Consider the following 25,860-nt stretch of genomic DNA (forward strand, 5'->3'; position numbering starts at 1 on the left):
ATTGATCATGTTTTTCTGAAAAAAAAAATTGCTCTCACTGTACTTACTGTTGTAATATCAGTATGAAAAGGGAATGCAGGTTTTGCAAAAACTAACCTGTGTTGTTCTACCTAAACTTTAAAATACCCCCAAATCAAATGCTTGTTGCTACCGAATGTGTTAGTATGCAACAAGATAATAATTTCCCTCTTCTTATTGGCACATTTAGTACAACAGAATTTTATCATGAAATCTCAAGCACCAATTTGTCATGACTATAATGAAAATTGAGTGTTTTTTTAAACTTAGTTTTTGTCTCATCCTTCCCCATGTTAACACACTGTAATACTTGAACATGATTTTAACAAAACATTAATGTCCTTACTTAGTCACTTAATGCATTCGTTTTGTCAAACCATAGTACTAATTGGATTTTTTTCTTGAATTTTAGGAGAAAATGTGCCCATTTTCTCTGAGGCTTTAGTGGTTAACACAAGCGATTTAATTTTTTGTAATTTATAACCAGCCCTTTTTGTTTTATTGTATAGTGACAATTGTATAGTGGCAATATTGTTCTGTCTACAAAAACATAATTACCTTTTAATTATTTATAAGACCGTTCTGCAGAAATAGTTGTTTTATTCCTAAATACCCGTTGGCAAGAACAACCCTTTCTTGCCATCGTATATCTGGAACTTTCCATTTTATAGTGTAAAAGCTTTTAACCTCCACCTAGACACCTATTTTTCATTTTACTCTTATCAAGTTAATAAGAAGAGTGAAGTTGATAGTGGCAGAATTTTTTTTCACGTTAGTGGGAAAAGTTATGACTTTGCATTTATATTTTTCTTTTTTTTTTCTTAAACCATGGTCTTTTTTGGCTAAGTTTAAGCATACCTAATGGAATCCTGTGTTCTGGCTTAGATCCAATGTTCTAGTAGTTCTTCAGTCTATTTTATTGCCCTTGGCCAGTAAATCTCCTTATACCATTTCCTCTTCTGTAAAAATACGATTATTGAATATTGGAAATTGATCTCTCCATTTGTTTTATAGTGAGTAGTGTACAATATAAACATGCAATATAAACATGCATACTCTTAAAAAACCTAAATTGCACACGTATCTTGGCAAGAGAGGTAGAAGATCCAGGTGGTGGTGTGAAAACTGTCTTTTAAAGTTACTTATTTTAAAAAAAAATCATTAATCTACTCCAAATGAATCAGCATCCAGTACTCTTCTGCTAACCTCCGCTCTACATTTGTGTTGCAAAGTTTTCTGATTTTCACTAGAACATTGCAAGATCTATGGCACTACTATATTTTGGGCATTATTTTGGTTACGAGGGGCATAATTAGAAAGCGGGCATTTTTTTGCCAGACTCACATAATTATTGATGGTTCCAAAATCAAAAGAAACTTTTTGGCTCCTAAAGCAGCTATAGCAAATGAAGCAATGAAGCAAATGAAGCAAATGAACAGTTCATGTTAAGCCCTTATTCTGTCCTAGGCACTGTACTCAGCACTGAGGTAGATACAAGATAATCAGGTTGGACACAGTCCTTGTCCCATGTGGAGCTTACAAATGAGGTAACTGAGGCAGAGAGAAGTGATTTGCCTAAAGCCTCACAGCAAAGTGGTGTAACTGGGATTAGAACATAGGTCCTTCTGACTCCCAGTCATTCCTTATATATGCTAGGCCATCCTGCTTCTCTTGAAATATTGAGAAGTAGCCCAGTAACAAGTCCACATGACACTAGAAAGGAGGCGAGCACATGTGACAGAGGGAGATAGGTCTTCCTCCTTTTGAGTCTGTGACAGGAAGACTTTTAAGTTAAGCTTCTGCCACTTTGCTCTTTACAAAGCAGGAAGGTTAGGTAATAGAAATTGAGAATCAAATGGGAAGAAGAAGAAGATGGATGAAAGAATTCTAAAAAGAGAATCACCCAGCAGAATATAGTTCGAAGGTAGAATTGGAGGACTGAATCTGAAAGGAGAGACAGGATAGACTTTTAGCAGACAGCTATGATGATGAAACTGTTACATTTCCTATCTGTGGAAGACAATTCCCTGTATTCTGCCATAACAATTTACAAGTCACAGCCTTTTAGTCTAGGGAAAAAGTTCACCACAGCCATGATTAAATCCTTCATTCCTTTCCCTCCCTTTCCATTTTCCCTTCCTACCTCAGTTAAACTAACTCCCTGCACCCAGTAAATTATTTCCTTTTTTCCCCCCCTGCAAAGTTCCCTACCGTCGTTAGGGGAGAAGTGTTTTTCTGGGACTGGGGTTGGTGGTTTGGTTGGTTGGTTATCCTCTAGCACATAGCCTGTCTTTGTTTGATGCTGCTATTTCAAAATAAGCCTTTGATACTGGAATGAAAAACAGTTCCTGACCCTCCCTCCCCTCAATTTCTTTTCCCCACACCTTAAAAAAGAACCCTTCAAATGGGTCCTAGAGCAGTATGATGCAGTTCATCCTAATGGGCAAAACTGGATGGCTGCTTTAAAATGAGAGTCTTAAAGTCCGGTTTCTTGCAGGGGCCGAGCTATGCTGTGGCTGGGGGCTGGAAGCGGCTTCTAAAGGGTTGGAATTCAGTCACACCCTCTTTGCCCCTCTAAACCCAAACCAGTCCTTCAGTATTTTCTACCAGGCACTGCCTCGCTTGGGTGCCCTTCCCTGCTCTTTCAGTGGGAGAGAGCAAACAGGCAGATTTGTAGAGGCAGACTGAGGCAATCATTTCGATCAGTTTCATACCCCTCTGTCCTGCGTCTGCCCCTTCCTTGACTGGGGAGGATTGCATGGCTCCCAGATCTTCCACCGTCTAACTAATGAGGTGGGGAGTCTATCCCCGCTCCTCTTCCATCTTCCGATCCTTGCTCGTTGTTTCCTCCGTTCCATTTCCGGGGGGATTATGAGGTGTTGGGAGTTTGGAATAAGAGATGGATGGAGTTGGCCTGGTTACTCCTCGTCTGTGATAGACCAGTTGGTAACCTTCTGCCTGTCTCTCCCCTGAACTGCAGAGAAGAGAATCTCTTCTTCATCCATTCCACACACTCAGATTCTCCATGGAACAGTCCTCACAGGCTCCAGCTGGGATTCTGGTCATGGCTCTAGCTGCCCTGGTCTCTTCTAATCACATTTCTCTGACACACAAGAACTGTTCAAACAGAAGGGAAGCAATGGTGTTGGTCATGACAGCCCCAAGGGATGAGTGGATCCCCAAGCACCATCCCTGCTGCCTTGAGAGGGAGCCTAGTCTTCCGGGCCGGGATAGAAGTAGAACCCACAAAAACTGCTTCTAATAATGGTGGTATTTGGTAAGTGCTTACTCTCTACCAAGCACTCTACAAAGAGCTGGGATAGTTTCAAGAAAATTAGGTTGGACATAGTCCCTGTCCACATGAGACTCCCAATCTAGGCAACAAGGAGTAGGATGTAAGTCCCATATTGCAGATGAGGGACCTGAGGCCCAGAGAAGTGAAGACATTTGCTCAAGGTCACACAGCAGCTAAGCAGTGAAGCTGGGTTTAGAACCCAGGGTCCTCTGACTTCCAAGCCCGGGCTCTTTTTCTACAAGGCCACGCTGCTTCTCCCGGTAGAGTTTTTTAAAAACTGGAGACTCCATCACCTTTCACATTTCAAAGCCATTTGAAAATGTAATTCTTTCTTGCCTATCAAGATCTGAATAATGGGGTTTGGGTTTGTCCTAAGTGAGTCAGTGATATCACTTGAATCTAAAATCTGAGCCTTTTCTTCCACTTTCTTAGGTATGATCATGAACTCCAGCAGGAGAAATGATGAACCTTAAATTCAGGTCTTGGGAGGCAAGTAAAGAGAAACAGCTGTGAACATATTTTGTTGCAAGATTGGTCATTTTTAAGGACAGCATGGAGATAAACAATTTTTATTCTATTTTGCAAATTAATCAGTTTATGATTCTATACCCTACCCTCTGCACACCATTTTAAGCAGAATGAACAAATTTTACAGACTTCATTGTTAGGTAGTCACTGTGGTAAAGTTTATTTTCTTCCCCCAACAGAAATGATATTTTTGCTGTTAACTAATAAGGGTTTATATTCATGGTAGTTTTTTGGTCTTTCATAGCTGATTTCTCAAATAGGTTTCTCTCTTTATCCCTCAAATTTTTGGAAGCTTGAATTCCAGGGTACTGATTAATTAATATATTTATACTTTTTATCATTTGAAACTCTTGATTTTGGGACCTAAAATCCACAAAAAATACCTGTGTGGTTTTCAATAAATTGCTAGGGTTTGCACTTTAATCCTGGAGATCTGTAATCACACCGTTGTTCTCCGTCTTTTACCAGATACGAAAGCCAGTGAGGTCGAAACACTGTGGTGTATGCAATCGCTGTATAGCAAAATTTGATCATCATTGCCCTTGGGTGGGAAACTGTGTAGGTAAGTGTTCTTTTAATTGATTACCTAAACGTAGATTTATTTGAAATTAAACAAATGGAAGTCAAATTATTGTAGCAAAAATATTCCAAGTAACGCAGAATTGAATTTTCGTATTATATCTCACGAGTGTTTAGGACCATTAAGACCGTTCATTTTCTCATGCAGGTGTCTCCACGGTTAGTCACAGTATCATGAAGAAAAACGATTATGAGATCTTATTCTAATTTCCAAACAAGTGAACTTGTCTTGAAAAATATTATTGCAAAATAATATAATTGTACGAGAGCAGAACCCATGAGACTCCCTGTATTTTAATCATTTCTCATCTTCCCCTCTCACTTTTTTCCCTTTCCTCTGCTTTGATTTCTTCGTCTCTGTTGCTCCTTTTCTTGTGTCTTTCCTTTTCTGCTTAGGTACACTTCATGTTTTCTTAGCTCCTCTCATCCTCTTTTCCCTATCTCACCTTGTCTTATTCCCCTCTCACCATCTTCTAGCTTATCTTCAGTAAATTAATTGTGCGTATTGAGTGCCTCAGTGCCGTCAATTAGTCAAAGAGTCAGTGATATTTATTGAGTGCAGAACACCATACTTAGAGTTTGGGAACTCACAATAGAGTTGGTATACATGACACTGTGGACCACCTCCTTCTGGAAATATTGTCCAACTTTGGCTTCATTGACAGTGTCCTCTCCTGGTTCTCCACCTGTGTCTCCGACAACTCATTCTCAGTGTCTTTCCCAGCCTCTGTCCCACCTCCTCTAACTGTGGGAGTCCTTCCAGACCAAGTTCTGGGTCTCCTTCTATTTTCCATCTACACCCATTCCCTTGGAGAACTCTTTCGCTCCCATGGCTTCAACTACCATCTCTGTGCAGATCATTCCCAAATCTACAACTCCAGTTCTGATCACCCCCTTCTTCAGCTTATATTTCCTTCTGCCTTTAGAACATTTCTGTACTTGGATGTCCCACTGACACCTCAAATTTAACATGTCCATAACAGAATTCCTCATCTTCCCATCCAAATCCTGTTCTGTCTCTGACTTTCCCATCACTGTAGTTAGCACCACCCTCCTCCCTGTCTCACAAGCCCATACGCTTGGCCTTATCCTCAACTTCTCTCTCTAAATCAGCCCACATACTCCGTTGGTCACTAGATACTTTTGGTTCTGCCTTTGCAACAAAGCTAAAACTACCTTTCTCTCTCCACCCAAACTGCTACCTCACTGATCGAAGCACTTATCCTAACTCTCCTCGCCTGCTGCATCAGCCTCCTTGCTGATCTCCCTGCACTCTGTCTCTCCCCAGTCCAGTCTATTCTTCACTCTGTTGCCCGGATCATTTTTCTACAAAAATGTTCAGTCCATGTTTCCCCAGTCCTCAAGAACCTCTAGTGGTTGTCCATCCACCTCCACATCAAACTGAAATTCCTTACCAAAGGCTTTAATAATAATAATGGTATTTGTTAAGTGCTTACTATGTGCCAGGCATTTTACTAAGCATGAGGCAGATACAAGGAAATCAGTTTGGACGCAGTCCCTTTCCCACGTGGGGTTCACAATCTCAATCCCCATTTTACAGATGAGGTAGCTGAGGCACAGTTGTGAAGTGACTTGCCCAAGGTCATACAGCAGACAAATGTCAGAGCTGGAATTAGAACCCATGACCTTCTGACTCCCAGGCCTGGGTTCTGTCCGCTACGCCATGATGTCCGACCTCAACTGATCGTCTTTCCTTTTCTTTCCTTACTTCTCTGATTTTCTTCAACAACTCAGACCACATACTTCGCTCCCCCAGTGCTGTTAACCTGTTCACTGTACCTCAATTTCTTCTGTCTCGCCACCAACCCATGATGTACAGAATCCTGTACCAAATGTTTGGGAGAGTATAGCAGAACTAAAAGGCACAGCCTCTACCCTCAGGGTTTGGATACAGATAAAATAAATTTCAGATAGGAAGAAAAGGAAAATGAAAATATGGTATGTAGATGAGTGAGTGCTTAAGTAGTGAGGGTGTAAGTCAGTCTGCACAGAAGATTCTCTTCTACTCACTTTGCCTCCTAATCCATTTCCTCCTCTTTCTGTTACCTCATCTTTTCTTGTCCTGGACCCGTCTCTCTTCTCCCATCATTTGGTCCATTCAGTCAGTCGTATTCATTCATTCAGTCGTATTTCTTGAGCACTTACTGTGTGCAGAGCACTGGACTAAGTGCTTGGGAGAGTAGACTACAATAATAAACAGACACATTCTCTGCCCATAACAAGCTCAGCGTGGCTCAGCGGAAAAAGCATGGGCTTTGGAGTCAGAGGTCATGGGTTCAAATTCCGGCTCGGCCACTTGTCAGCTGTGTGACTTTGGGCAAGTCACTTAACTTCTCGGTGCCTCAGTTACCTCATCTGCAAAATGGGGATTAAGACTGTGAGGCCCACGTGGGACAACCTGATTCCCCTGTGTCTACCCCAGCGCTTAGAACAGTGCTCGGCACATAGTAAGCGCTTAACAAATACCAACATTTTTTTTTTTTTTTAAGAGCTGGGGACACAGACTTCAGTATAAATAAATAAATCACAGATATGTACCTAAGGGTTGTGGGGCTGGGAAGGGGGAAGAAAAAGGGAGCAGGTCAGGGTGACTGAGAAGGGAATGTGAGAAGAGGAAAGGAGAGGGGCTTAGTCAGGAAGGCCTCTTGGAGGACATGTACCTTTAATAAGGCTTTGAAGTGGTGGAGAATCATTGTCAGATTTGAGAGGGAGGACGTTCCAGGCCAGAGGCAGGGCGTGGGCCAGGGGTCTGTCCCCCACCCCCCGCCTGCTTGTCACTTTTGTGCTCTCTTCCCACTCCCCAACTTGTTTACCTTCCCCACCAGCCTGACTTAAATCGTCTCTCTTCTGTATTTAACCTCGGCTCTGGACCACATTGTCCTTCTTCTCTGAGGAATATTGGCTATCCAAACTCTGGCTTATTCCAATTCCGTCCAACCCGGGATCCTGGGAAAAACTATTGCCTATTCCCAATGCCCCAAGTTGTATATATCCACCAGCCACTGCTCCTACTGCTAATGCATTTTTTTATACGCATCCTCAAAATCTGTGTGTATATATGCGTATTCGTTTATACATCCAGTTATTCGTTCCGAGTACTGTCTTGGTAACGATCGCCATGTTTGTTTCTCCAATTCGAGGGGAAGCTCCTTAATTAGCAGGAAACATGTACCTTCTTTATTCCGTACTTTCCAGGCACTGAAAACAATGCACAATCAGTGAAGAACATTACTACTCCTAGCATATACCATGAGGAAATTAGCATGCTGCTCCAAGGAAGACTGTTTCTCACATGATAAAGTGATTGTTTTGGGTTTTTCTCTTAGGAGCCGGCAACCATCGATACTTTATGGGCTACCTGTTCTTTTTACTCTTCATGATCTGCTGGATGATTTATGGGTGTATTTCTTGTGAGTACAAAACAACTTCACTTCTAAAAGCAAACTTACTTCAGTTCTAAGTGATAGCACAACCAGATATATTCACCATTATTAAAATTAATATTAAGCAGTGCTTCAACTCTGTGATTTAATTCAAAGGAGCAATAAGAAAACCTCCCGTTTTCTAGCCGGCCTTAAGACTGATTCTTCCAAGAAAGTGTCAGGCTATTTTAATGGCAGAAGAGATGCAAATAAATACTAGTAATTAAAGTCAGAATCTTTTCTTTCCTTTTGTTCTTCTTACAGACTGGGGAATCCACTGTGCAACAACATATACAAAAGATGGATTTTGGACCTACATTACTCAAATTGCCACTTGTTCCCCTTGGATGTTTTGGATGTTTCTGAACAGTGTTTTCCACTTCATGTGGGTGGCGGTTTTGCTCATGTGTCAGATGTATCAGGTATGAGAGAGTAATTCTTATTTGTATCATGAGACCTTCTCAAGTCCTAAATTATTAATATGGGACTTTTTAGTTGTTCTGGTTTCAAATTCAAAAGGGAAAAAGTGAGCCTTCAGCTTTGCTTGGCATTAACGTATTCAGTATTACATATTCTGAGATGTTAGAGTTTCCAATCAGGAATGATAGGTGAGCCTCGGTCCTGACACTTTATTTTGAATTGGCTCGAAATATCAGATTTGAATTGCGTGAAAATTCTTCAGTTAGCAAATTCACACTAGTCCTTTTGCTAGGTGAAAAATCTCTAAATATCATGGTCAGATCCACTTTAAAACACTCAAGTAATACATTTCTAAACAGCTTATTTCTCTCTTTCACTTCTTTTGTTTCTCCTATGAAATTTTCAGTGAAATAATGTTTGTTGCTTTTCTGCTATTTCAGATATCATGTTTAGGTATAACTACAAACGAAAGGATGAATGCCAGACGATACAAACACTTTAAAGTTACAACAACATCTATTGAAAGCCCATTCAAGTAAGTTACTGTGAATGAGCCCCGTTTCCTGTTAGAGAGTTTTGCACTCTGAGGGGAGCCTTTTTTTCAGAACAATATTATACTTGGTTACTAGGAGAACTGGACTGAAATTCCCTCTCTAATTAAGGTTAGCTTATATAAAGTCTTCTAGTCTCTCAAAGAATTAGGAACAAATACAGTAGTTTTCATAGTTCAAGTAGCTGCTCAATAAAAGCTGCAATTTTTTTTTTTACTATTACTTTACTTTTACTATTACTATTACTTTTACTGTTATCCTCCCAGTTCTGCCTGTGATAACTTTGGGTTTCTCCTTTCTGTTTCTTCATTCTGAAGGAATTCGTTCAGTAACTCAAGCTGATGGATAATGAAGCTGTGATTTAAGCTTTTTTTTGATATTTGTTCCATTTCATTCCCCAATCTGGGGAAGCTAGCTGTAAAGCATTTCCTAAACTACTGTTATCCTGCTAAATATGTCATCTAATTTGTAAATTAATTATGAAACTGCTAATTGTCCCGCTACAGTTTGGGACCCGGCTTGTACGTTTCTCACGTGAAAATATCCTCAGTCCAAGTTCCTTGGGGGCAGGTAACAGATGTCCCCTGTTGTATCGTAGTGTTTTAGCTTAAAGCACTAAGTTAAAAGACCAAATCTTGGTACTTAATCAGATGTTTCTGTCACGATAAATCATCATACTAAAATGGTTCTCTCTCTTTTTTTTTTTATAGCCACGGCTGCATAAGGAACATTATAGACTTCTTTGAATTCAGATGCTGTGGCCTCTTTCGTCCTGTTATTGTGGACTGGACAAGGCAGTATACAATAGAATACGACCAAATTTCAGGATCAGGCTACCAACTTGTGTAGCACCACCTTTTCCTGTGAGCATATCATATTTGAGTGGTGCCTGAAAAATGTGTCTGTCTGTCCGTCTCTCTCTCTCTCTCTTTTTCTCCCTCAAATCCACACCTTTGAATGATAGCATGCTATTGTAAGGCTTATATGACTCTTACGATACTTTCCCTTCATCAGTTTTCTTAACAGAAGCCTACATGGACAGAACACACTGCCACGTCTGATGCCGAGATAGATCCAAAAGGGGATTTTAAAACTTCTTAATGTGGGGACTGTGCACAGCATATTCGGTTGTTTTATTTTTGTCATAATTCCTTTCACAAAAAAGCCCCAAGTTATCCAAATAGTCACATTTTGCTTACTGGAAGTATAACACCAGTGACAAAAATTGGGGGTAAACACTGTCAAATGTTAACTGTATTGCATTTTGTTCCTGTAGCGTGGTCTTGAATGGACAAACTGTAGTATTATGTACATTTTTAAGGTGTGCATTTCAATACTGTAACATAAAGTATATGGTTTTTACTAGGAATCCACTCAAACGTATTCTTGAAGAGTACTGGAATAGAATATGTTCACAAGAAACGTGCTGCCTATTTTTTATGGTTATCAGCTGTTATAGTGCTGATATGTCTCTAGTATGGTGAAATAACTATTAACCTTGGAGGTTGTATGGTTTGATAATGTTTGCATGAGCGTTCAGTGAGTCAGATTTTTCTTTGAAATTTCAAATCCCTGGCCAAGGGCGTTGCGCCTCCGTCATGTAGCCACAACACTAGCAAATGCTGCCCGGTGAATAATAAGTAAGAATTTAATTGGCTATTTTGAATCAGCAACGTACAGAAATTCAGGAGAGAATTCATTCTAATGCAGAATGAGTGGAGATGCCATTTGTGAGGCAAATTGCTTTGGCGGAACGAAAGAAACGAATGGGAAAGTGTTCCGTAATCTAAATCTGAGTTTTCGTTATAACTGCAAAAAGCAATGACAAAATTGAGGCCCTCAACTTTAGGTGGAGCATGATTCCTGTAAATAGCACATGTGAACAGAGACTAGCTAATGGGCTATTTTGGCTTTTCACATTTTCACAGTGTGAATATGTTTTGAACTTCCGAAAAAGCTACCTGAGATCACATTCCAGAACGGCTTTTTGTTGTCACATTATGATTGCACTGATAATATTTTTATTTCATTCTTTTCACCCTCTACCCACGGGGAACTGCTCACTGCTTCTTTTAACTATTGTTTACAGAGTGACTGGGGCTCGGTTTTGTCCCCTCAAGTGCAGTAGCAAAGTGGTTCGAGAAACCTGTGAGAGTGGCCGGGGATCGGGGAGGGAGGAAGGCTGGAAACAGATCCTAGACCAGTGTAAAGAATGTGTATCTGTACATAAATAATTTATCAAATAGTTTTCTCTCTGTGAGTGTGTGTGTGTTAGTGTATTTAAAGCTGCTCATTTTGTTTGATCCAACCAAAAAAGAGTAGGAAGGTATCTAATAAGCTTTTAGTGATGTTCGGTATTGCTGTTAATAGGCATTAATTATATCCTGCAAGTTCACTGCATGTCTGATGCTTGGCAAAGTTAGCATTCCCTGTAATATTCAGGTTACAGGTATTAAAGCAATCCAGTGGTATTCCCACCCCTTGCCTTAGTAAGAGGAGCAGTGAATCTGTATATAGTTGACTTTCAGTATTTGCAAGTAGCCATTTTTTTTTTTTTTAGCTTTTTCTTTGATCCCAGCTCACATGCATAGTTTGCAAGTTCAAGATATCAAGACTTGCCGAAATATAAACTTCATGTTACTCAAATGTTTGCATATTGGGAAGTTTTGACATTGACATACAGTACTTTATTTTTTGAACGAGAGACCGTGGGTGGAGTGGTGGCAAGAGATCTGTGCCATTTTTGTCCTGGACTGAATATCAAACAATTGGCTATTTGAACCGAAAATGCTTCTGCTACTGTATTTTTGATGCAAATTGCGGGCGGGGGGGAAGGGAGTGGGAGGGGGGAGGGCGAGTCGGGGGAGGGCGGCCTGGAAATTTTTTTAATTCAAGTTATTTTTTAATTGCAAAATTTATTTAAACATTTTATATTTGTCGGTTCACCTGAAGCATCTGATCCCATTTTTACCAGTAGTTGGGAAGATATATGCATTATGCGTACCCGATGTATATATCGAACCCAGTTTGCCCCAGTTTCTGATGAAGGTGTTGTCACCCTGTCCTTCCTAGATGGTACACATTTCTCTGAGTGCAAAGGAATATAGAAGCGGTTGTTTCACTGAAATAGGAAAAAAAAAATCCCAGCGGAGTGAGAGCTTCCTGGAAAATAGGGCAAACCAGGCTCATATTTAATGTTCTCCATTTCACAGTACAGTGAGATCTCAAATTCTGAAACTATCAGAAAAGCAAGGGCCAACTACGCAGCAGTTTACCGTCAGTTTGTGTGAAATCGATCCAGCTGGAGAGTAGTCCAAGTCAACTTAATTGGACTTTTTATAAGAAATAGGAATTTTGTCTCAGCCCTAAACATGTGCTGTTTCTTTGCAGGTTTTTTTTTTTTTGGTTTTATTTTCTTTTGTGCCCACCTAGTTTTATTTGAAATATTAATATGCACAAAACAGCATCACTACATTGTAAGCTATGGATATTTTGGTTTTGTATTTCCTTTATTTATAACTGTGCCAAGTATTATTTTACTACTGTCAAGATCTTGTTGTGTTGCATTGTGGAAAGAAAAAAACCCTGTAAAATGTTTAATAAATTAGCTCTCCTTAGATAAATTAAATCTGTCCAATTTTTGTAAGTTATTAATCAGAATAAATATTGACTCTTAATAGTAGTGGTGTCTTGTTCTTTAGTGTGATGTCACCTAAAAATCTCTTTCAGAAATCCATGTAGCTCCATCAGCAGCTGTGGGGTTAGAAATCTCCCATCCTGAGTGATTCTAAATGAAGCCACCTGATGATCTTTGATCCGCCCCAGCGCTTAGTACAGTGTTTCACACAGAGTAAGAGTTTACCAAATACCACAATCATTATGTTATAGTATTCATTGTCAACTCTGTCTGATCTGATGATCTTGTATTTACCCCAGCTGTTAGCACAGTGCTTAGAGATACCCTTACTATGCAATTAAAATATATTTTATTTAAAACGGTGGTAAAACTTTTCTTCATCTCTGACGGGTTAAAAGGTTAAGAGCAGGATGGACCGTGAGAGCCGGCCGGAACCGGGCCGGAGTGGGAAGAAGGGATTCCTTGGTGGGGGTGGAGAGGCCTTGAAAAATTCCTTCACTGATCCAAACCTGTAAAAATCCTCAGTTGGTAATGTAGGTCACAGAGAGAACTCTTAAGAGACTTCTCTCTTTTATCCTATCCCCCTTAGACTTCTGCCATCTGCCTCCTTGCTAACCTCTCTGCCTCCTGTCTCACCGCTGCAGTTCATCCTTCACTCTGCTGCACGGATCATTTTTCTAAAAAAAGTTCAGTCCATGTTTCCCCATCCTGATCTGATAGATGCCCATCCACCTTCACATTCTCAGAAACTCCTGGCCATCGGCTTTAAAGCACTCAATCAGCTCAGCCCCTCCTACCTTAGCTCGCTGATCTATTACAGCCCAGACTGCACACTTCACTCCTTTAGTGTCAGCTTGCCCACTGTTCCCTGATCTTGTCTAACTCACCACTGACCCCTTTTCCACTTCCTCCCTCTGGCCTGGAACTCCCTTCTCCTCCATATATGTCAGACACTCTCCCCACCTTCAGAGCCTTATTAAGTTCACATCTCCCCCAATAAAGAGACCTTCCCCGATTAAACCCTCTTTCCCCCGACTCCTCCCTTCTGTCTAGTCTGAGTACTTAGATCTGTAACCTCTGGGCACTTGATATTTAGCCCACCCTAGGCCCCATAGCACTTATTCATTCATTCACTAGTATTTATTGAGTGCTTACTATGTGCAGAGCACTGTACCAACCACTTGGAATGTACAAATCGGCAACAGATAGAGACAGTCCCTGCCCTTTGACGGGCTTACAATCTAATCAGGGGAGACAGACAAAAACAATAGCAATAAATAGAATCAAGGTGATGTACAGCTCATTAAAACAATAGCAGTAAATAGAAAAAAATGGAACGCTTCACGAATTTGCGTGTCATCCTTGTGCAGGGGCCATGCTAATCTTCTCTGTATCGTTCCAATTTTAGTATATGTGCTGCCGAATATTAATCATTGTCTCCCTCTCCAGGCTGTAAGCTTGTTGTGGACACAGACTATGTCTACCAACCATGTTATACTCTCCCAAACACGTAGTACAGTGCTCCGTTCACAGTAAGCACTCAATAGATACTCTTGATGGATTGATAAGTGACTTCAAGCGGGGAAAGTGGCAGATTTGTTAGAGGATGGGGGTTAAAGGTGGATGATGTGGCAGAAAATAGAGTTTTTGACCAAAGAGACACTAATTCTTGAAAATCCCAGCACCTGGAAGGGTTGACTGGCAATACCAGCCCAGAAATCGTTCATTTAGGAAAGGTTGGCAAAAAGCTCCCCTCCACCTGGCTCTATCCCTTAGATCTACTCTGCCTCGACTACTCTGACTGGTTTTCCCTCTGGTCCAAATTTGATATCCCAGGTTCCCAACGCCATACCGCCCAGCAGGCAACAGCACCTGGGGATTGGGGGGCCCCACCTCCGTAGAGGTGGGGTGTCTCATTCCCCCTACCAGTTAACCAGAAGGTGCTGAAAAGGGGCAGACCCTCCCTCCAGAAGCAGCACTGGAATGGCTTATTTCACTTTTGTACAATATAAATCTGCCCTGGGGCAGGATCACCTGGGTGATTGGCTGCGATGTGGGAGCCCAGAGGATCTGGAAGCCATTTCTGCAAGATGAAGCCGTGAGTCGTGAGGTCTGTGTGTGGTGGGGGTGGGGGAGGGTAGAGGAGAGGGGTGCCCCCAGCTGCACCACTTCAGACAGTAATTGCAAATCTACCACTATTCTGACCATCACTTGAGAGACTGAAGCAACTCCATACTAAGGTGGCGTTGTGCCTGCATGCTGTCAGAAGGGAAAACGCTGCTCTATAGAGAGTTGGGGAGGCCTCCTGCTCCCCCCAACCCTATGCTTGCACAACAGCCTCCTTACAACTCTCAGTGCTGTGAAGAAGATGGGCGTGAAGGGGACCTTACTTTAGGGAAAAGGCACTTGGGCAGTGAGGATCTTTTTTTTACAATGGTATTTGTTAAGCATTTACTATGCGCCAGGCACTGTATTAAGTGCTGGGGTAGATACAAGCTGATGGGACTGGATGTAGTCCATGTCCCACATGGGGCTCACAGTCTTAATCCCCATTTTACAGATGAGGTAGCTGAGGCAGAGAAGTGCAGTGACTTGCCCAAGGTAACACAGTAGACAAGTGGCGGAGCCTGGATTAGAACCCAGATGAGAACCAGATTCCCAGACCCGTGCTCCACCCACTAGGCCTGGCCAGTGTTGCTTCTAATTGGAGGGAGTCACGGGCTCATCCCCAGCGAGTGTGAAGGTAGCCAGGGTGGGAGCCAATTCTTGTGCTTGGTAACACCTCGCCACCCTGGCCAGACTCTGGACTCTGGACTCTGCCCGCGGTGTCACCCTCGCCCCCCGGCTTTCTGGTCCAGCACAGCCCTGGAACCGGGCAGGGCATCTAGGTCGTGTGGGGAAAATGCTGTCTGCCTACCCCTAGGCCCAGCCCCAGCTCCAGCCTACCTGGCTGACTCTTAAAGGGATGTCACTGCTAAAAGTGTTTTGAGCTCTTTAGAGAAGCAGCGTGGCTCAGTGGAAAGAGCACGGGCTTGGGAGTCAGCGGTTGTGAGTTCTAATCCCAGCTCCGCCGCTTGTCAGCTGTGTGACCTTGGGCAAATCACTTCTCTGTGCCTCAGTTACCTCATCTGTAAAATAGGGACAAAGACTATCAGCCCTACGTGGGACTACCTGATTACCTTGTATCTACCCCAGCGCTTAGAACAGTGCTTGGCACATACTAAGCGCTTAACAAATACCAATATTATTATTTGTGTGCAGGGAGTGTGTCTACTGTTATGAGAAGCAGCATGGCGTAATGGATAGAGCATGGGCTTGGGAGTCAGAAGGTCATGGGTTCTAATTCAGACTCCTCCACTTGTCTGCTGTGTGACTCTGGGCAAGTCACTTCACTTCTCCGGGCCTCAGTTACCTTGTGTGTAAAGTGAAGGTTGAGATTGTGAGCCCCACGTGGGACAGGAACTGTGCTAACCCAAATTGCTCACATCCACCCCTGTGCTTAGTACAGTGCCTGGCAGGCAGTAAGCGCTTGAAGCACCATTATTATTATATTGTACTCTCCCAAGCGCTTAGTAAAGTAAGTGCTCAATAAATACAATTGAATGAATGAATCTGCCTGGCCTGAGTGATACAGGGAGGGTTTTTAGCATGGCCCACACTGGCCTCCTTACCTATACATATCCTTATAGTCCTTGAGAAGTAGCGTGGCTCAGTAGAGAGAGCACGGGCTTTGGAGTCAGAGGTCATGGGTTCGAATTCCAGCTCGGCCAGTTGTCAGCTGTGTGACTTTGGGCAAGTCACTTAACTTCTCGGTGCCTCAGTTACCTCATCTGTAAAATGGGGATTAAGACTGTGAGCCCCACGTGGGACAACCTGATTCCCCTGTGTCTACCCCAGCGCTTAGAACAGTGCTCGGCACACAGTAAGCGCTTAACAAATACCAACATTATTATTATAGTCTGCCATTTCCACAACCTTTTAATGTCTAACTCCCATCTAGTCTCCCCTTGACAGTGGCCATCATGACTGCTGATTGTATTGTGCTCTTCCAAACACTTAGTACAGTGCTCTGCAGTGAGGATGATGATGGCGATGATGATATTTGTTCACAACTTACTATGTGCCAAGCACTGTTTCAAGCACTGGGGAAAATACAAGCTAATCACATTGGACACGGTCCCTGTCACACATGGGGATCACAGTCTTAATCCCCATTTTACAGATGAGGGGAACAGAGGCCCAGAGGAGGGAACGGAGGCCCAGAGAAGTGATGTGACTTGACCAAGATCACACAGCAGACGGTGGTGGAGCTGGGATTAGAGCCCACGTTCTTCTGACTCCCAGACCCGTGTTCTATCCATTAGGCCATGTTGCTTCAATAATTGCGAGCAGTAAGCACTCAGTCGACTCTCAGGATTGAACCTGGAGAGTTTCCAGTCCTCTACCAGTCTCAGCTATGGGAGGGAGAGTCAAGCAGAGGCTTATCCACTCCATTTCCAGCTTGACCAGTGGCTAGCGAGTAGAAAACAATCTGCTACAAGTCAAAACTCACCCGTGCTGGGCAGCAGTGGCATGGGAGAGAGTCGAGGACGGAGACTGACGTTTACTGCGTGGAAGAAGGCAATGGTAAACCACTTCTTTATTTTGGCGAAGAAAACTCTATGGATATACTAACAGAACAATTGCAGAGGGAGAGCGGGGCATTCTGAGAGATGTCGCTGTGCGACTCGACGGCATAAGACAAGCACTCAGTAAATATTGATTGATTTGGGGGAAGCTGGACACCACCACAAGAGGAGCCCGAGCATCCTAGAAAAGCCGCTGGAGACCAGCAGGTATGGTGGCCAAGGGGCTCCCCAACTTTCTATATTGCAGGCTCACTGTACCCCTGTTGCTGTGACTGGATTGTTTCCTTGTTTCCAAGAGTCAGAGTGGGATCCCGCAGCTGCTTCCTCAGCTCTGCTTACCAGTCTCCTCCAAGAGGCCTTTCCTGAGTAAGCCCTCCTTTCCTCTTCTCCTATTCCCTTCTGTCACCCTGACTTCATCCCTGCGCCCCCAACCAGTTCCACAGCACTTAAGTACAGATCTATTATTTATTTACGTATATGAATGTCTTGTCTCCCTTCTGGACTCCAAGCTCATTGTGGGCAGGGATTGTGTCTATTGTTGTATTTTACTCTCCCAAGCCCTTAGTACAGTGCTCTGCACACAATAAGCGCTCAATAAATGCTATTAAATGAGGCTGCGCGATGGACGCTTCCCTGCATGGGAGAGGGAAAGGGTAGCCGTCCTGCACATTTGAAGAGCGTGCTGGAGTAGATGTGGACTGAGGCCTGATTCCTCCTCCTGGATGTGCCTCCATTCCAAGACTCCTTTTGTTACCTGTGGGATCTGGAGCCTGCGGGGGTTGGGAGGGGGTGTCCATCCTCAGAGCCTCAAGTTCTAATCAAGGTTAGAATGGGGGCGGGGAGAGGGGCGCCCTGGGCTTAATGCATGTGTGCATTCAGGTTTCCTATCCCCTCTCCACACCGGCCTCTCAAACGCTGCTCCACCCATGAGAGGGAAGCAGGAGGTGGTGGAAGAGCAGGAAAAGAAGGAAGGACAACAGAGGAACAGGAAGATGGGAAAAGGAGGTAAGATGTTTTAGGACCTCAGGGAGCTAGCTCCTGGCCCAAGATGATTTCCACTGTAAACTGCCAGGGAAAATGACTTGGGTCTCACAGAGAAGACTCCAGATGGACACGGGTTCCCTGGCATGACCCTACACCTCCCAAAACTTGGGACACATATGCCTGACTCGCTCCCTGGCCCCCCAAAATCCTGGGAAGAAGGACTTGGCAGTAGTCGACCTGAAAGACCTAGGGCTTCACATCTGAAGAGACATTACAACGATATTGGGCAGGCTTGGGAGGCCTGAGAGGTGGGATTTAATTGCTCTGTATTTATGTCTGGCTAAAATATCCTAAATATAAGGAAAGAAGGAAGTTACCATACAAAACCCGGAATTCTACTATACTGTGCCTCGATTTACTGGGGTAAATTGACAGATTTTGGGTTTGACTAAGGAGGTATAAAGGCAAGGGTGATCGCAGCCTGTCATCTTTATGTCCTGCCAGTGTCATTTCGATGGTCTGAACCAAGATGAATTCTTCAATACATCTAAACGGAATCTGTACCATAATACATTTGGAGGGTACTGTTGCATTTTAGGCGTGGTTGGTGTGTAACTGGAGCGACATACATATGTTTTTTAGTTGTGTAATTCTGTGTCAAATATCCTGTTTGTGTAAAAGCTAAAATGTGAAAAGGGAAACACTCTTGCAAGTTGCCTTTTGAATTGACAGGCAAATATATTTTTGATGTGTGTTCCAAAGATATCTAACTCAACTGAGTGTGATCTCTAGGTCTGTGAATGTGAACTACCAGCAAAGTTAAAGGAGTCTTTCATATTTACACCTTTGCTTTTCTTTTAATGGCATTTATTAAACACTTATAAGGTACCAGCCAGTGTACTAAGCACTGGGACAGATTCACATGAGGCACACAGTCTCCACCCCCATTTTTAAAGATGAGGTAACTGAGGCGTAGAGAAGTTGTGATGTGGCCCTAGGTTGCATAGCAGGCAAGTGGTGGAACTGGGATTAGAACCTAGAACCCAGTCCTTCTGGCTCCCAGCCATTCATTCATTCAGTCGTATTTGAGCACTTACTGTGTGCAGAGCACTGTACAGTCCCATGCTCAAACCCACAGCATCCCTTAAACTGTGTACTTGTCAACCTAGCAGATCTCCCTTACAGAAACCTTGGGTCAAACTCCCTTGCAGAAGTTTCTGGAGGTCTTCAAGTGTTAATTGACAATGGGAAAGGATCTCGTTTGTGGTAATGAGTTTAGTGTTTTATGATGTCTGTGAGTCCCTGAAGTTCGGATTGAAACCAGTTAGGATGCAATCCAGAGAAGGAAGAAAGAGAATGTTATGTTTACTATTGGCCAGAGAAAATCTGATAGTTCTCAGAGTTCAAAGTGAGTGTACGGTCACATGTATATAGTCTGGATGGCTGTTTATTTTTGTAATGTGTTTGTCAAAAGAATTTGTAAGGGTCTGGAATTACCCATGGGACGGGTAATTTATAGCCATCTGAAGTAAAGTTGGCTAGGGATTTGGGGGCTCTGACGCCAGGGAGTTGAGAAACAATAGCAGAGGAATAGTCTTAAAGAACAAAGACTAGTTTAATAGTAAACCTCATATTCCCGAGGAATCTAGAATATTTATTGTGGTGGTATATGATTGGAAAAAAATTAATTTATCTCTTTTAAGTAACCGTATCCTGCTCTCTGGGATAGCTGAATACTCATTTAATAAAACCGCTTCATGGTTACGGTGATCCCGACAAGGTTTTAACGAGGCTGTTATGTGACACCCTGGCAGAGTAGCAGAGCAGAGCTCAGAAGTATTTGGCTCCTCCAGGCATGGGAATTGTTTGTGAAATCCTACTCCCTCCTACTTAGACTGTGAGCCCCATGTGGGACTGGGTCTGTGTCCACCCTGATTAACTTGTATCTACCCCAGCGCTTAGAACAGTGCTTGGCACATAATAGGCACTTAAATACCATCATTATTATCATTATTATTATATCGTGTTGTATTGGTGTGTTCACTGGCTCAGGAACTGAAGTTTGGGGATGCGGGGGAGGAAAGAGGGGGGTTTCATTCTGCTGTAGCCAATAAGAGTAACCCTGGGCCTTGCTCCAAGACTTCTAACCAGACAGCCAGCTGCTTGCCCAGATCCAAATTGACACGGCCTGAGTTCACATCATCCTGAAGCCCAAGCTAAGCCAGTTTGAGATTCAAAGATACGTGTGTTGTGATGGAAGGGGAAGACACCCTCAGGATATCTGGCCCGAGATAGAAAAGGGGAAATGTTTTAGGCTAGAGGAAAATGGAGGAATGGAATTTGGAACTGAGACAGATCCAAATGTTGGAGTAGAGTCATATATATATGACTATATCGTTCAGAGAGTCAGTCAAGGTCACGGGCCCAAAGCCAGATGTGAATTAATACCAATCTCTGACACCTGAGTCCAACAATGATAATAATAATAAATCTGGTTTGTTTTAACCTCTTACTATGGCCAGGCATGCGCCAGGGTAGATACGATTGAGTCAGATTGGACACAGCCTAGAAAAGGCAGGACCTGACCATTTAACTGTATTTGAGTTTGGCTATTTCCAGAGAGAATGAAAGGTGGGGAAGTGTTTCCATCGTCACCAGTGGGCTCTGGGCACACAGCGAGCCAGCAGCGGAATCAGGAATAGTAAGTAGCCAGATACTGCACCGAGTCCAGGACAGGCCACTTAGCCATCTGTGAAGCTGTTCAGTTGTGGAAGAGGACTGTGCAAAGAAGAAGCGTCCAGAAACTGACTCTACATCACCAAAAGGGTGAGGGGAGAGGAGCTGAAGGGAAAGAAATCCTGAGAGGCTTAAATTAAAAATGAACTGTGGCAGAGGTGTTTTTACCTCAGGCAGCAGCAGGAGGCATCAGTAGTAAATACTGAGACAGTACTGTGAGCAGGCGACTGTACTAAGCTCAAAAGACTACAAATACAAGAAGATATGATCCCTGTCTACTAGGAGCTTACAGTCTAGTCGCGGATGTTAGCAGTAGGAAGAGGGGAATTGCAGGAAGAAACCTTAAGATGGTTATCAGCACCCACAACCAATCAATTATATTTATTAAGCGCTTTCTGTGTGCAGATCACCATACTAAAGCTTGGGAAAATACACTCTAATTTAACCCAGAGAGAACCGAGGATTGGCTAGGATTCTGCACGAGCACAGTGGCCATCTTTAGAAAGTCTTGTTCAGGCAGGACTGTTTGGTTAATATCTCATCGCTTCAGCATGCTGGCCTGAGGAGTCCACAAACCTTGCTTGTTTATTTACTTATTTCTACTGATGTCTGGCAGGGGACCTGGGTTCTTTTCTGGCTCTGCCACTTGCCTGCTCTGTGATCTTGGGCAAGTCACTTACCTTCTCTGTGCCTCAGTTCCCTCATCTGTAAAATGGGGATTCAATACCTGTTCCCCCATCTACTTAGACTGTGAGCCCCATGTGGGACCTGATTATCTTATATCTACCCCAGCACTTAACATAGTGCCTGGCACTTAACAGATAGCATAAATATTATTGTTATTATGTTCTGATTTAGTCCTCAATGACAGCTTGCTTGGTGCTGAGCTAGAACAGAATGCAAGTCTGTTTTTGTTTGCTTTTCTGACCGCCTTTAACAGCTGGTTCAATAGGTGAGTTGAGCATGGTGGCTCTCCACAATGGTAGTCAACACAGCAGGTGGAAATAATGATTATCACATTTGTTAAGGGCTTATTGTCTGTCAAGCACTGTACTAAATGTTGGGAAAGGTACAATATAATCAGAACAGGCAAAGTCTCTGTCCCACATGGGGCTTACAGTCTTAATCTCAGATCCACTTGTCTGCTGTGTGACCTTGGGCTAGTCACTTCACTTCTTTGTGCCTCAGTTACATCATCTGTATAATGGGGTTGAAATTGTGAGCCCCACGTGGGACAGGTAATGAGTCCAACCTGATTTGCTTGTTTCTACTCCAGTGCTTAGTAATAATAATGATAATAATGATGGCATTTATTAAGCGCTTACTATGTGCAAAGCATTGTTCTTAGCTCTGGGGAGGATACAAGGTGATCAGGTTGTCCCACGTGGGGATCACAGTCTTCATCCCCATTTTACAGATGAGGGAACTGAGGCACAGAGAAGCAAAGTGACTGGCACATAGTAAGTGCTTAACAAATACCACTATTATTATTTTTATTATTAAGCAGGTGGGAGAACAGGTATTGAATCCCCATTTAACAAATGAGGAAACCAATAATAATGATGATGGTACTTGTCAAGTGCTTACTATGTGCCAAACACTGTTCTAAGCGGGAGGGTAGATACAAGGTAATTAGGTTGTCCCACATGGGGCTCCCAGTCTCAGTCTCCATTTTATAGATGCGTTAACTGAGGCACAGAGAAGTTAAATGACTTGTTCAAAGTCACCCAGCAGAAAAGTGGCAGAGGCAGGATTAAAACCCATGACCTCTGACTCCCAAGCCCTTGCTCTTTCCACTAAGCCACGCTGCTTCTCCTGAGAAGTCACTGAGAAGTTTAGTGACTTGCCTAAGGTCACCCAGCAGGCCTGTAAGTCCGTTGTGGGCCGGGATTCTCTCTCTCTACTGCTGTATTGTATTTTCCAAGCGCTTAGTGCAATGTTCTGCGCACAGTAAGTGCTCAATAAACATGACTGAATGAAGTGACAGAGCTGGGATTAGAGTCCAGGTTGCCCTCTGTGCTGCACCCAGGGAACATCTAAGACACCCCTCGCCTGCCCCCTGCCCCCTCAGCACCTGGTAGTGTGCAAGGCAGAGAACAGTGAGAAACCCCTGCAAAGGACCCCATCTTTACCGGAAATTTAAAGGGTGCCACCATCCATCAATCCATGGCATTTTTTGAGCACTAACTCTTGGCAGAGCACTGTACTAATAATAATGTTGGTATTTGTTAAGCGCTTACTCTGTGCAGAGCACTGTTCTAAGTGCTAGGGTAGATACAGGGTAATCAGGTTGTCCACATGAAGCTCACAGTCTTATTCCCCATTTTACAGATGAGGTAACTGAGGCACAGAGAAGATAAGTGACTTGCCCACAGTCACACAGCTGACAAGTGGCGGAGCCGGGTTTTGAACCCATGAACTCTGACTCCCAAGCCCGTACTCTTTCCACTGAGCCATGCTGTTTGGGAGGGTACCAGCCAGTAGTTGAATATGATCCCTGCCCTCGAGGAGTTTGCAATTTATTAACACTATCATCCAAAGTGATTGGGATGCATAAAAACCTTAAAAGCAGCTATAGCTTTTTCAAAAAAAATTCCTGCCACCTCTTGACTTCAGAAAGAACTAGCAAGCATAGAATAGAAAACAAGCATGTAACAAGTTCCTTGACATGTCTCGGTTTCCTCATCTGTAAAATGAGATTGATCTCGTCTAACTTACCCCTACCTCTCGCTCATGTCCTGCCTCTGACCTGGAACGCCCTCCCTCTTCATATCCGACAGAAGCAGCAGCATGGCGTAGTGGAAAGAGCAGCGGCTTAGGAGTCAGAGGACATGGGTTCTAATTCCGGCTCCGCCACTTGTCAGCTGTGTGACCTTGGGCAAACCACTTAACTTCTCTGTGCCTCATCTGTAAAATGTGGATTAAGACTGTGAGCCCAATGTGAGACAACTTGATAACTTTGTACCTACCCCAAGTGCTTAGCACATAGTAAATGCTTAACAAAAACCATTATTATTATTATTATTCTTTTAGATCATTCTCCCCGCCTTCAAAGCCTTATTAAGGGCACATCTCCTCCAAGAGGCCTTCCCTGATTAAGCCCTCCTTTCCTCCTCTCCCACTCCCTTCTGCATCACTTCTATTTGCTCCCTTTATTCACTCCTCCCTCAGCTCCATTACACTTAGGTACCTGTCTGTAGTTTATATTAATATCTGTCTCCCTGTCTGGACTGCAAGCTCATTGAGGGCAGGGAATATGTTTACCAACTCTGTTGTTTTGTACTCTCCCAAGCGGTTGGTATAGTATTCTGCCCACAGTAAGTGCTCAGTAAATACGCTTGATGATCAAATGCCTGGTCATTTTTTTTCCCCAAGCAGTATTTATTGAGTTCTTGCTCTGTGCAGAGCACTGGACTAAGCACTTGGGAAAATATGAGAGTTGGTCAGACGTAATCCCTGCCCACAAGAAGCTTACAGTGTTCAAGGGGAGCCCTTAGACGGTTTGTGCTGGGTGGGATAGGCTCTATGTCCAATCTGTTTATAGTCTGTCCACCCCAGTGCTCAGCACAGTGTTTGGCAATATTAAGCAATCAACAAATACCACTGTTATATTACCATTATTATTATTACTATTATTAAGACCTCCAGAAGGGCTTCAAACATGTGGGACATGGACTGTACCCGACTTGATTATCTTGTATTTACCCGGGTGCCTAGTATAGTGCTTGGTGCATAGTAAGAGCCTAACAGATCCCACCGTTAATATCTGGTCTAGAGGGACGCAAACTCACCTGGTGGACAGTCAGCTCCTACCTGGCCTAAGGAGGAGCCTTGGGGACTAAGGGGCGGTAAATTGTGTCAGCCGGCCACGGGGCGTGGCTGCTGAAGCAGGGCTGGGAGTCAGGGGTGGGGGAGGCCAGCAGGAAGGTGGGAGATGAGGCAGGAAGGTGGGAGATGCGAGGGAGAGAGGGAGGTGGGGGGTAGGGAGGTAAGTGGGGAGGTGGAGAGGCAGGCAGGGAGGAGGAAAGCTGTCAAGGCAGGAAGACAGGCAGAGGCGGGCAAGGAGGCAGCCCACACACTTGACTCCTCTAGTGGTAACCTTCTCACTGTGCCTCAGTCTCCGTCTCACCACCCACTCCTGGCCTCCATCCTGGAATGTTTTCCAATGGCCTGGAACCCCCTCCCTCCTCAAATCTGACACTGACTCTCCGCACCTTCAAAGCCTAATTGAGGGCCCATCTCCTCCAAGATGCCTTCCCCGACTAAGCCGCCCCTTTCCTCATCTCCCACTCCCTTCTGCATCGCCCTGACTTGCTCTCTGTTGTTTTCCCCTCTCAGCTCCACTGCACTGTCTCTCATGTATTTATTTGTATTGATGGCAGTCTCCCCTCCCCCAGACTCTAAGCTTATTGTGGGCAGAGAATGAGTTTACATTTATTGTTGTTTCCCAAGCTTTCCCAAGCACTTAGTACAGTGCTCTGCACACAGTAAGTGCTCATAAATTTGAATGAATGACATGGACCGTGTCCAACACGGTTAGCTTGTACCTACCCCAGCGCTTAGTACAGTGCTTGGTATTTGTGTAAGTTAATGTCTGTTTCCTTCTCTAGACTGTGAGCTCGTTGTGAGCAGGGAATGTGTGCTTGTTGTTGCATTACACTCTCCCAAGTGCTTAGGAACGGGCTTTGTACACAGTAAGCGCTCAATAAATACATTTATTTATTTTGATATACCATTTTAAAAAAATGTTCAACCATAGTAGCTGACATTTTACATGGGGAAGCAGTATGGCCTAGTGGATAGAGATGGGCCTGGGAGTCAGAGGGCCCTGGGTTCTAATCCTGCCCCCACCACTTGTCTGCTGTGTAACCTTGGACAAGTCACTTCACTTCCGTGGGCCTCGGTTCCCTTATCTGTAAAGTGGGGATTAAGGCTGTGAGCCCCATGTGGTATAGGGACTGTGCCCAACCCTATTAGCTTGTAACTACCCCAGCCCTTAGAACAGTGCTTGACACATATTAAACACATAAATACCATCACT

General features: G+C 43.6%; 1 protein-coding gene and 1 non-coding gene across 2 annotated transcripts in view; one reads left to right on the forward strand and one right to left on the reverse strand.

Moving 5' to 3' along the window:
* ZDHHC17 (zinc finger DHHC-type palmitoyltransferase 17) overlaps nt 1–11,639 on the forward strand; it is a 122,687-nt gene extending 111,048 nt beyond the window's left edge. Inside the window, exons 13-17 of the mRNA XM_029078952.2 lie at nt 4,310–4,403; nt 7,768–7,851; nt 8,128–8,285; nt 8,724–8,818; nt 9,545–11,639. Of these exons, the coding sequence (XP_028934785.1) occupies nt 4,310–4,403; nt 7,768–7,851; nt 8,128–8,285; nt 8,724–8,818; nt 9,545–9,683 (570 nt within the window). The 3' untranslated portion in view covers nt 9,684–11,639. The remainder of the gene's footprint in view (nt 1–4,309; nt 4,404–7,767; nt 7,852–8,127; nt 8,286–8,723; nt 8,819–9,544) is intronic.
* A 2,157-nt stretch (nt 11,640–13,796) lies between these two features.
* On the reverse strand, nt 13,797–13,905 carry LOC114816867. Its single transcript, XR_003764672.1, has one exon. It is a non-coding gene; the product is annotated as a U6 spliceosomal RNA (small nuclear RNA).
* Nucleotides 13,906–25,860: the final 11,955 nt, after the last annotated feature.

The sequence above is a fragment of the Ornithorhynchus anatinus genome, chromosome 14, assembly GCF_004115215.2.
Source record: "Ornithorhynchus anatinus isolate Pmale09 chromosome 14, mOrnAna1.pri.v4, whole genome shotgun sequence".
NCBI lineage: Eukaryota > Metazoa > Chordata > Mammalia > Monotremata > Ornithorhynchidae > Ornithorhynchus > Ornithorhynchus anatinus.